The 12,414-nt window shown below is 42.4% G+C and overlaps 1 protein-coding gene across 1 annotated transcript; it reads right to left on the reverse strand.

Moving 5' to 3' along the window:
- Nucleotides 1–1,764: 1,764 nt before the first annotated feature.
- LOC100824601 (transcriptional corepressor LEUNIG_HOMOLOG) lies at nt 1,765–10,984 on the reverse strand. The gene is made up of 18 exons (XM_003570324.4): nt 10,687–10,984; nt 10,549–10,581; nt 10,364–10,461; nt 8,042–8,151; nt 7,648–7,943; nt 7,455–7,530; nt 7,258–7,369; nt 6,874–6,923; nt 6,501–6,803; nt 6,296–6,391; nt 4,910–5,125; nt 4,671–4,812; nt 4,493–4,602; nt 4,235–4,384; nt 3,240–3,392; nt 3,016–3,132; nt 2,604–2,801; nt 1,765–2,268 (listed from the first exon to the last, which is right to left on the reverse strand). The coding sequence occupies exons 2-18, from the start codon at nt 10,578–10,580 to the stop codon at nt 2,125–2,127; spliced, it is 2,403 nt and encodes an 800-aa protein (XP_003570372.1). The 5' UTR covers nt 10,581; nt 10,687–10,984; the 3' UTR covers nt 1,765–2,124.
- Nucleotides 10,985–12,414: the final 1,430 nt, after the last annotated feature.

The following is a 12,414-nucleotide window of genomic DNA, read 5'->3' on the forward strand; positions in this document are numbered from 1 at the left end:
AGCGGTACAGACTTACGGTGACGGAACGAAAAAGCTTAGCAGACCGAGACCGGATCGATCTCTGTTGATTCGATCACCTCCGGATCCATTTCGTCTGCATCGCTAAGACACCGCGCACGCAGTGGATAAAACCACGAGTGAAACTACAGTACAGTACATACGTAGCAGCTGATCCTGAGGACCGATCCGTCCGACGGCGGCATTATTCGCTTTACTGGTCGGTCACATTTGATTTACGGATCCAACCAACGAAAAGGCGAGGAGATATCTACGAAGACTTCCCTGCTGATGACGGCCCGTGTTATCTCAGGGTTGTAGGCCGGTGGGGCTTGGAGGTGGAGGGTCCGGAAACGGGCAGCAGCAGTAGACCTGCAAGTTAAAGACGTTGCAGTAGCCCGGCCCGAGCGAGAGGCAGTAGTCGGTGCACGACTTCACCCAGCAAATCTCCGTGTAGAACACGTCGCACTTGGGCGCTACCTCATACATGGGCGCTATCACCACCGCCCTCTCCTTCTCCTTCTTCAAATCACCTACGGACACGCACGCACCAAGTTGTCAGATCCTACAGGGATCTAGGCAATTCACGAAGGGGAAAATATAGCCAAGAGCATCGCCAGATCTGGGCTGAGCTCGATTTATATTGTATTTAGAGTATTTATTCTAGCAATCACAACTTACAGAGCACAGCGGCTCGCGCTTATAAGGACATGCGCAGTGAAACTAAGAACAGTAAACAACAACGGTAGATAAGCAACAGTAAAGGTTACTCCAGTTTGCATCCGGGCCGTTCACGCCATCTTTAAGGAGAACCGTTGGATAACTGAACTTAGATAACGTTTTGACACTTCTTAATTGAAGGCGACTGAAGAAGCCTGACACAAGTCAAATCAAATTATCACAGGAACAGGGTTAAGCGACGCGTACCTGCAGCTGGAAAGTCTCTGGATGCACGGCAGTGGCAGCACGAGAGGAGGATGAGAGAGCCAAGAGGAGTACCTATCTTTTGCTGCTCAACAGACGTACATATGACGGGGTCGAATAAAACGGCATTCCTTTGAGAGAATGTGGATTCCCAATCGAGGTTAATTCGCGATGTTACAGTTAGCCTGCTATTATATGCTGCTCGATCCGGCCGGTCGAACGGGACTCGACAAATTTAGAAGGAATGTATAATTAGACTGATTACAGCACGTACAGTGTACGTCATGCATATCACTGTAACAGTCGGAATAAGAAATTAGCTGGTGAATGTTCAAACATATAATGCGAACACGCCGAGAAAAATTGCCAGTGAAGCCGTCCGGCCCGGGGCATGCTGTCAAATGACTCGTGCATAGAGCTATAATAAGCTTTGAAATGCAGAGCGGCGACAGTGCACGCAACCTCCATAATAGCATTCAAAATGAAAAAGGTTTCATGGAAACAAATTTCATGCATTTCTTGCTTAAACGGAGTATAAATCGTTCCCGCTAAAACAAGAGTATAAATCGCTCCGTTCTAAAGCATGCACTTAGGAAGCAAAGCTGTAGATAAGACCACCATCTCTTGCACAGTTGTACTCATGACGGGGTCAACTTGATATTAAAAGGCTGTCTGATGGATAGAAGACTGCAAAACCGAACAACTCGGAGCAAGCATTGCAAGACTCAATATCAATAACATTCGAACCGCTTTTGCAGATCAAATATTATTATTGTGCGGGTAAATGCCGATAAAATATGACTAACAGTAACGACTAAGAACTAAATTACTGTAGACTCGCAATTCCCCAACCGTCAGCGGCTAATTGCAGTGACTTCTAGTCAAGCACAGAAAGTTACATTTTACATCAGATAGCATAAATAAATGGAACAGCGGGACCCAACTTTAGGCCTGTTTCTATTTGTTCATTTTGGGCTACACAAACCTATCAGGATAAATACAACTCCTTCCACAAACTCACTGCAATCCGCCCTGAACAGCTTAATCGCAACAGGCAACCAGCTAACTCTTCATTATTTGCTTTTCAGTACCGCACAATCCATAACATGGCCGAGCTCAAGCCCATTCTATGCCTCGACTGAACAAATGTCAATTATCTGGATAAAAAGAAAATAAACTATCTAGTCGGATTACTTATTATTGTTACTTCCACAACTTGACAGAATTGTCGTGGCTCGCAGAAGCCACCATCCCAGTTACTGGTGATTGTGCCAACGCCGCAATCAGACCTTCATGAGCCTGTACTGTCATGCTTTGGTTCTTTACCATGTTCCATAGCTCCAAAGACTGCACCGATAGAATGTCAATGAGAAATTGATGGCAAATATGCAACACAAAACAGTCACATCAAAGTTCTGTAAATATGATATAAGCTAATTTCCTGGGCGCTACAAGACATATTAACATAGCTTCTGCTAGCATATTGTAGTTAAATAAGAAGTTCCTACCAGTCCAACATCAGCCGCCTGAATATGTTATAATTTGGAGTAATAACTTGTCAACAGAGAAGAAACAAAAAATAACTAAACATAGCTAGATATACTGGTAAAAGCAATACAAGAGCACACTTCACCAAAACAACCAAAACATAGCTAGATACTCAGTGTAAGAGCCAGTACTACCTGATAGCCTCCGATCACCAAGAGATTGGTGTAACTTGGGTGGAAGACACAAGAATGGAACTTGTTTCCATTTGAGCTGACCTCGTGGATGCAATCTCCTGATGATATTGACCAAACCTTAACAAGATCCTGACTGACAGAAGCCAGGTAACTCCCAGTGTTGTCCCAGCACACTGACTGCACATCTGTGTTATGGCCCTGAGATTAAAAGCCAAGAGCTTAAATTCAATATTAAATGGCGTAATCTGTTTGATGTTTGATTACAGGCATGACCCATAAATGAGACTACGCTGAGGTTGAATGTGCAATTGCAGAGGCACTAACGTTACAAACCTTGCAGGGGAACTTCCAACAAAAGAAAATTAATTAAGTAACCAACTAACCATTGATGTGTTGGTGTTCAGAAACAAACCTGCAGGGTGTATTTTTTGGTATGTGTTTCAACATCAAATATGGAAACCACATTTTCAGTAGCAGCTGCAAGAAATTGTCCGGTGTTAGGCTGGAAACGAACTTGAGCAGTACCGCCCTGTCCAAGAAAAGGAGTCAGCCTAATTAAATGGCAAATTATTCAATCATAGTTATCTTCATTGCATAATTATCAAGAATATTTTAAGGGGACAAGAAAATACCAACCTTTATGGCATTCATACAGGTAAGCTGAGTCACGTTCCAGTATCGGATTTCACCATTGCCATCACAAGAGCACAAAAGGTCTGTCTTCTTTGGATGAAAATCTAGTGACGTGACCTGATAACTATGCCCAGCAAATGTGTGCAGAGAGAACGGCTGCCAAACAAGAAAACTCAAGTTTCACGAATCAATCTACAAGATGCAAGTACACACACAACCAGTTCTAAATTCAGGGGTCTGATGGTAGAGGTGACACACTTAAACAATCACCACAGAGTAGACACATCGGACTCTAATATTCCTAATAGCACGTATAGGTAATTCAGGCCTCATTATAAGCTGAGTCATGAACTATGTGGGGAACAATAACATCTACGCCTCCGTGGCACGCCGAGAGGCCGAATAATTCACCCGGCTTTATGAGATGTATCTTATGTCATCTGACTTTAATTTATTTTAATCGGCACAATCCATAGCAACGCATGAGCATTGTGGTATTAGTAGTTACTGTTGATATATGAAGCAGAGACGCACAACCAAATAGCTGTTCTAAACAATTATTAGTCACTAATAATAACACATACCAGAGAGAACAATTTCGAGCAGAATTTGACATAATTCACAGGGACTTAAGAGCAAAATTTAACATCACAACTTATTTTTCAGTTCTACTACATGCTAGCCTGGTGGCAAGATGGGTTCATTATAGCAAATGGTCCGGGGTTCGAAACCCAACTCTGCCTAGACAATCAGACAGATGGGCCTCACAGCTAAGTGTAAAATAGAAGTATAGAACATGACTTATGTGGGAGCCGAACCCAGCATCTACTGTTTGTGTGCGTGGAATCTGGCCACTAGGCTAACTGTATTCAATAGATACCAACACGGCTGGTTTCTTACATACCAAAATTTTAAGTAGAAAATTCAAGTTTTATTCACAAAGTTCTAAGCCCTGAAATTTTTCCTGGCATGCACAGAAACTGATAAGAATAACTTACATCTGCAGCATTCCATAGTTTGATAGTTCGGTCAAAAGATGATGTTGCAAGCTGTGTAGAGTTAGGTCTGAAACGAACATCAGTGATAATGAGAGCATGCTCTTCTGGTAAATACTGTGTCTGGAAAGTGTCCATGTTCCAAAGTACAGCCTACGAGAAACAAAAATCAGGTAAGGCACCATACTCATAAACACGAAAGGTGCAAAAGTGCTGCTCTTAATAGGAAAATGCTCATACTAGCATGGTAGTTAATCATACCTTCTTTTCATGTCCAGCACTAGCCAGGATCTTGCCATCTGAAGAGAAGTGGCAGCAGACAACCTTGCTGTTGCTTGTTCGCCAACAGTTAACCTCGCTGAAAGTAAAACCTAAGAAAAAAGGGAATGTTATGTGATGTTCGCAAAATGCTAAAGAATATCTAAAATAGGAGTAGTACCTTTTGCAGTGGCTGGATTAGGCTCTGTAGGACTTCTTTTAAGTGCAGCAAAAATATCCCTTGCATCTCCATCATCATTGGATAAGAAAGATTCAACATTATCATCCAACGAGCCAACGTCACCAAAATGTTCAAGGTCATCCTGGATACAATAATCACGTTACATATCTATTTGACATATAGTGATCATTACATAAATCCAGCAAAAGCACAGTAGATGGAAAATGGATCCGAGCTACCATTTGATTTGAAGAGGATGCAAGTCCAGTTCCATCTGCACCATACATCAATAAATTTTTCGGAGCATGGCGCATATTGTTAGCCATTCCAATTCCTTCAGGTGTATGTGTGGATGGAGTTGATGGTGGAGAATTGGCTGAAGGCCCTACTGTATTTCCTGTTCCAGTACTATTTGCCGCTCCTGAAGATGTAGCTTGCTTTCTTTTTCTATTGTTCTGGAAATAAACAATTAAACATAATTACATAACACCGAGCAGATAGGATAACCAGGAGTGTATCATAAAGATGCAAAATTCAAGTTAATCACGCATTTCAAAATATAAAAAGATGGAAAAGCCTTCCATGAGTCAGCATCAATTACTTCAAACAGAAATAGACCAAAAAAGGAAGCTGTGTAAGGATAAAGAGGCCAGCCACTCAGTTGACAGACACATGTAAGTAATGTCATGGAGTTGGACGGTTGGGTTGTGTAATTGGAGTAGGCACCAAAAACTTGAAATAGTTAGACAAAAGAAGTAAAGAAAAACAAATGTCAATAACTTGTCAATAAGTCACCCCCGCCACCATGCCGCACCTCCACGCAAAAGAAAAGAACGAAAAAGAGGAAGAAAAAGGCAAATATGCCATTTGAAACCTGTAACGTCATGGAGTTGGATACTTGAACTTTTGTAAATGGAATAATTCCGTCACCAGATTCTATAACCATCCCCATACAGAAATATCTATGATCCTACCCCTCCAGGCATCATTTCCAAGAAAACCATTCCAAGAGAAATCAACACAGAAAAGCAATACTGTACAATGGTATCTTTTCTTGGCTTTTACTGATCAAAGTTTCAATTCCTATCATCTGCACTATATCTCACAAATCCATACTCCCTCCGTTCGGGTTTATAAGGCCCACGCGGAATTTTATGCCAAACTTTGACCATAAATTACATTGGTAATATGAGATTATTGCGGCACAAAGATATATTGTTGGATCCGTATTGAAAAACTCTTTCTAAAGGTATAACTTTTATAAACATATAATAAATATAATTTGAATAATTGTTGATCAAAGTGTGGCACGAATTTCAATAGGAGCCTTATAAACCCAAACGGAGGGAGTAATACATTTTTAAGTTGTTGATGGAAGTGCAAAGGCAAAAGGCCCAGTTTTGCTAGGCAGGTGCAGTTTAAACTTTGCATAGTAAATCTGCACGTGAGTTAACTATCAAGAATACTCCCTCCGTTCCTAAATACTTGTCGCTGTTTTAATGCTTCGCTGTTTTAGTGCAAACTTGCACTAAAACAGCGACAAGTATTTAGTTTGCACTAAAACAGCAACAAGTATTTAGGAACGGAGGGAGTACAAGATAAATCCCAGAGCATACTGTCAATACCTGTTGCATTTGCTGCTGCTGTTGTTGCTGGTTCTGCTGCTGCTGTTGCTGCTGCTGAAGTTGTTCCTGTGGTTGCTGAGAAGATGTTTGCTGCATCTGGATAAGTTTAAGCTATAGTTAGATTCCAAGCAATCTAGAGCCAAATAAAATAATGTCTTGAGACCAAAATCCAAGCAAGAAATACAAACTTCTAAAATAAACAAACCTTCATAAGATATTCTTGGTCTGATCTAACTTTCGGTGAATTTGATTGCATGGGGGAACTAATGCAACCATCAGTCCCAGCAGATTGTCCATCTTTACCATTCATGCCACCCCTGGTTAGTGTTGTGAATCTGCGGGGGTCCATATCCCCATAATTAGTTGAGTTGCTAAGGTTCCCTTGTACTTGAGCCTGTGCTAAGAGTTGCTGCTGCTGTTGTGGTGACATAAGTTGGAACTGTGACTGTGTTGTAAGAAATGGCTTCTGCATTTGAGCACCTAAATTTGGTCGCAGTTGGTCTATTCCCTGCACGAAGACAGTTAGATTCCAGTACAAAACCTGTATATGGGAGGCGATAAATATTTGGGGAGCTTACAGTTAATGGCCAGCCCTTCAAGGGTAGACCACTCACACCTTGGCTCAGTCCTGTTGACAAGAGAAGACAACTCACCAAAAGCAGAATGAACAAAACGAGAAAAGGTTTGTTTTTCCTCTTGAGAATTATTGGGAGTCCATACAATCCATTATAGAGTAAGCATCCTAGATTGCCTATTGTCTCAATGTTTATCAGGATAGGTTGTTGCCAGTACCAGAATGACATATTAATGAAATAAATAATGATACAATGCAATTACTGCAACTTTGAAGCATAAAGCTGCACAAGCAAGCTTTCACCCAGAACTTTGGTTCCGGCAACTTTATGACAGAAAGAGTTGAAGTTCGACACTGCAAAGCATTTCTAAGAACATAGACAAGCTACCTGGACCACCTAATCCAGGTTTTTGCTGAATTATTCCCTGTCCGTATAAGGACGACGGATCCATGGGCATAGATCTTTGGGCAACACCCATGTTACCTTCACTTTTAATATCCTGTTAGAAATTAGTGAATTCATTCAGTGGACTACTAGAAGAAACTGTGAACTGAAATAACACAAGAAGGGATGCTATAACCCACAATGGTTTGCTGATTCCGAGCCTGAATCTGCTGTAGCGTAGTAGATACATTTCCGGGAGTACCAGGAACTAATTGCCTATTCCATAAAGTAAGGTATATTTTTAGTGAGAACACTAGAAATATTCCAATATTGAACCTGTATTTTCTTTTCCAAAAATCTATCAAAAGAATGGATGGAGATCTGGAGGATCACCCTGTATGGTTTGTTGCTGCCGACTTGAGAAGAGCCATCCTGCTAGCATCAATAAGTTGTGATCCCTCGGAATCCATTGAATGAGGGTGCTTCAAGCGCTCTTCGTACATCTTGGCAGCCAAAACACTAGCTGTTGATGGCCCCAAAATGCCATCGGAGTTTAGGGCATTTATTGGGCCATTAAGTGCAGCGTGTCCTGAATTAGTTCGCTGCATTTGAGCATGTCTTTGCTGGATGAGTTGCAACTGTTGCATCTGCATCTGCTGCTGGTGCTCTCTTGCTTTTATTTGTTGTGCCTGATTCCAAAGAAACATATGTGGGGGTAAAAATCTGCTACCAAAAGATGAATAGATGCATGGGGAATGAGTAAGCAATTCAGTGATTCCCAATCTACCTCAAGGTAAGCTGCTGCAACCTCAGAATGTTTCTCATTTGTCCTTGCAATAAATATATCCCAAAAGACAGACCACCACTCAAAGAGAAATCCTCCAGGAGCATCAATTGCTGCATTACAAGTCAAAATTTACCAAACAGATATTTGGATGAGTCTCCTGTGCATCTATTATCATAGCATAATTAATAATAGTAGTGGTTACAGGTGTTCTACAGTTGCTAAAGAAAGATAAACAGGCCAGAAATTCTCAGGAAAAAAATAATCAAGATCAGACCTGGTGGGCCTCAATTATTGAGTTTGTGCGCCCAGCAGTTTACCCAAAATTCTGAACTAATGAAGAAGTGCACGGCAATATAGTTCAACATGCCCCCTGGCCTTAGATGTGGGATTGATGTAGGTCACACCTATTTTTATTAACAAAGTGTTGGCCAGAGCTTCAAAACCTGTTGGCTCTGATGCCGTTCTGAATTGCGTGCACCTAACGAGTTGAACCCAAAAGCACGAGCTGATGGAGGCATTATGTTTCAACATCAATTATAGCTTCAGGGGTCTCTTTTCCGTACTAAAATGGAATTAATGTTTGCCTATTTCTAAAGAAAATGGGCTTACAGACGGAATTTTTTAGATTTTTTAGATGGGCCTAATAAACTGAAATGGTGGGGGTAAGTACAACCATAGCAAGAATTGCATACAAGGAATACAGGCAAATGTTTTTTTAATCTATCTGTATGACTGAGCAGGCCATTCGGCTAGTTTAAACTAATAGATGAGAATCAGTTCCAAAGAAACCACATGCATAGGGTCTTGGAGGGGGCACAAAAGGCACTGCTAGAGTGTTAGTTTGCCTTTATAACATGTATAGCTTTAGCAAGCAAGGAGTTTGTTTAGAACTAGAATGGCAATGGTTCTGCTTCACACCATTTCCTAAGTATATTAGCTCAGTTCCCATGTTTGGCATTGTGTGCCTATCCAGTTTGCACTTGTAACTATATTTCTAACATGCATGTGGCAATGCACAAAATTGTATTGGTAACTGTTCCCACTCTGGTTCTCTTCCCAATATGAACATGTGCCACTATCCATGTGTTAGAGGCTCCTTCAGGTAGATGCATAGTTTAGCACTGCTCTTATCATGATAGATAATTATGTAGATTCTAGAAGTTGCCTGCTTCCAATTTTGCTATACAACTGCAGCAATTGCCTGTTAGTTCATTATTTGCCCCCATTATAATGGAACTCAAAACCATTATTACTCGAGAAATTAGAAGGTCGAGGTTTACTTTCTTAATTAATATTTTTATCTTGCTCCTTCTTTACTTGTGTTCGGAAGAAGCATGAGTGACAGGTCTCTGCAATTTTTGTGAAAGTCCATTTCCAACACATCTTGGTAATCTATCTCTTTTTTCCTACAAAATCCCCATCTGCGTAATCAAGCCTACTTTATAACAAGTACTCCTATCTGAAATTGCATCCCTAATTTGAGCAAAACAGAACACAGATGACATAATCAGGTGTTAAATCAATGAATACATAAATATCAACAGTTAGCTGAATCACCGTTAAGAAACTCATTTGTGGACGTTATGTCAAGATAAGTTGTGTTTGCTATGTGAACAACACCACAGGTAAAAAATATTTATGTAATTCTGCTTTGCATGCATGATGCACCTGTAGTGCATACATCTAATACCATCATGTACTCAACACGACTAAAGATGCTAGTAAGTAACATTATGTTTAAGAGTTTAAAATTTATTGAGCCTTTACTGAAATAGTGCAAACAAACAGATGGCAACGAAAGTTAGTTAGGCCATGGAACGCAGGTATAATTAATTGAGGCTTGATCAAATAAGATGAGTGCACAAGGCATGCAAAACGTCCCAGGCATGAAATGCACCACCGATATTGTGTTCCTTGCAGGCAGCAAGGACAGGACAGGCACTGAAGACTAGTATTTGGACAGCTTGGGGATGAATCCTACAAGGGCTATGCACCCAACTTAACCTCAAATCAATTTCAAGTCTCCGGCTTATGTGCCAAAATTTGTCTAAACCTCTGCAAACAACCTCCAAAGCTTAAAAATCTCCACCCTGATTTGGCACAAAACTGCCCTCTAGATCACTGAGGTTTCGAATTCCCGGTCCTATTTAGCACGAACCCTCCGTCCCACTCAGAAGCTCGAATAATCAGAGCAACAGAACCTCAAAACACTGCAAGTCCACTTCGCATTCCGAACTCCCGTCAAACTCTCTTCGCAGACCAACTAACCCAGCAAACACCACACGAGGAACCGGACGGATAAGCAGCAGCGAGTAAACATACCAACTGGATCAGCAGCGACCTTCCCCTCCGCCATGAAGGCCTTGGCCGTCGTCTGCAGGTTCCTCTTGAGCAAGTAGTCATATATATATACATCAAGCCTGCACCAGCAGCACCCGAAATTAAGCAAAACCGAACAGCGAAAAGCCACAGGAACTAGCCCCCAAAAACAAATCGAGAGAGCTCACATCTTATCCGCTTCCCAATTGCTCTGCGCCATTCTGTAGCCACAGCAGCAAACCGGGGGAGGCAAAAAAAAAACAGCAGGAATCAGCTGGGGAGCCAGTCGAATTCGCGGGAAACGAAGGGATCAGAGCCCACATTACCGATTGGGCGCGATCCCGCGACTTTAGGGGTAGAAAAAAATTCCGCAAAATTCCCGCGAGGAGCCGCCGCCGGAAGGGCCGGCGAGTGAGGGAGGATCCAATGCCCGATCAGAGCCGCCGGCCGCGCGCGGCTTGCTGGAAAGCGGAGGCGCGCCGAATTGGGTGGGGGGGAGTGTGCTCCCTGTGTGAGCTCGTGGCTAGCTTCAGCTCGCACCGCCTCGGAAGAAGAGAATAGTAGATGGGGGACAGACAGAGAGAGAGATAAAAGGGGGGAGAAGAGAGAGAGAGTGGGAGGGGAGAGGAGAGGGGAAGGGGATGAGGTATGGGTTTGAGGCCGGCTCGGAACCGTGAGCCGGGCGCCGGTTCAGGAAGGTTCGGATGACAGGCAACCGGAGCTCACCACAGCTAAAATAGTCATTTCTCGTGCAAACGGGCTCTGTTGCACGTTCGAAATACGGGCGAAACAAAGGGAGGACGGACCGGCGATGTCGTCCTTGCAGCTAGGCTCGGGTCCGAAGCGGCAGGCTCGGAGGCGTGGGGATTGAAGCACTTGATTAGGTCCGGATTACTATGGCTCATCCCGTGTGCCGCCCTGCCCACCGAACACGGGACCCCGTCCAATGGATTCGCAGGAAACGACGGGGGGACGCGAACCCATCCGAGCCCCGCCGGGGTTTGCTGTCTCGCACGTTCGGGGCGCGCTCCTCCGAGGCTCGCATGCTTGTTGCTCCTGCTGTGTTGCGCTGCGTGTCATTCGTGGTTCGTTTTCTTTTTCTATCATTGTCGTTCCTGTATTTTTTCTTTCGTGCGGGGGAAGTAGGGCAACTGTAACGCCTGGGCTTGTCGGGTATCCGTTTCAGGTTAGTTGTATACGGAGTATTTAAATAAAGAAGAAAATAGCACTTCGTATTTCTCTTAATATCCAATGCAATTATTACACCATACATTCCATCTTCAGCCGTTCTCTATTTAGCCACACCTCCCTTAATTTATTAGGGCGATAGGAGTATACAAGAAGCAAGAACAATGATTAATTAGGTTTGTCTCTGGTTCCCCGTTAATCTGCTGTTGTGTTTGTAAATAATCATTTCTCTCTATATATACATATTGTAGAGTCTCTCCTACAATTTTCGGTCAAATATAAGAAGCAAGAACGATAATTAATTACTTTCTTCGTTTCATAAAGATTGGCGCGGTTTTGAAGTAGCTCTAGTACAAAGCCGTGCCAATCTTTATGGAACGGAGGAAGTAGGTTTTTAGAAGTCCAAATGTACAAGTATTTTAATATTCTTTGTCCGAGTTTAGAAAGCATCTTTTGAAAATGGTACAACCAAAGCATAGTAAATAAACGGAGAATACATGTAAAATTAATGTTGAAAACACTCACACCAAGATAAAAACACTTATATAAAAGCATATAAAAAATGACTGAAGGTATGCAAAAGAATACTCACTCTCACGGGCAGATCTACAGCCAGGGTTACCTGGGCTGTGGCCCTGGTCCTAACCCAAGGAGTCTGGTAATTCCATTCAGTAAATTCTAAGAAAAACCTAGGATCAAGCACCTCCGCCCGGGTCTTTTGTCCAATCGTCACGGTCTAGTGCTAACAGGCTGACCATCTACTTCTGAGCCCATGCCAAAATTTAAATTTTGCTATTTTTCAGTGTGTTGATATATACCTTCGTGATGCATTTGGGTATATATGGAGTATTGATTATGCTTTTCGG

Source organism: Brachypodium distachyon, chromosome 3, assembly GCF_000005505.3.
Source record: "Brachypodium distachyon strain Bd21 chromosome 3, Brachypodium_distachyon_v3.0, whole genome shotgun sequence".
In the NCBI taxonomy this organism is placed as follows: domain Eukaryota; kingdom Viridiplantae; phylum Streptophyta; class Magnoliopsida; order Poales; family Poaceae; genus Brachypodium; species Brachypodium distachyon.

Bases quoted from the DNA above. Each gene is read 5' to 3' on its own strand.
- LOC100824601 (XM_003570324.4), bottom strand. From the start codon at position 10,580: ATGGCGCAGAGCAATTGGGAAGCGGATAAGAT. The intron at 4,813-4,909 runs GTAGCTCGGATC...TATTGTATCCAG, and splicing joins CATCCTCTTCAAATCAAATG to GATGACCTTGAACATTTTGG. The intron at 4,385-4,492 runs GTATGATTAACT...TGTTTCTCGTAG, and splicing joins GTGCTGGACATGAAAAGAAG to GCTGTACTTTGGAACATGGA.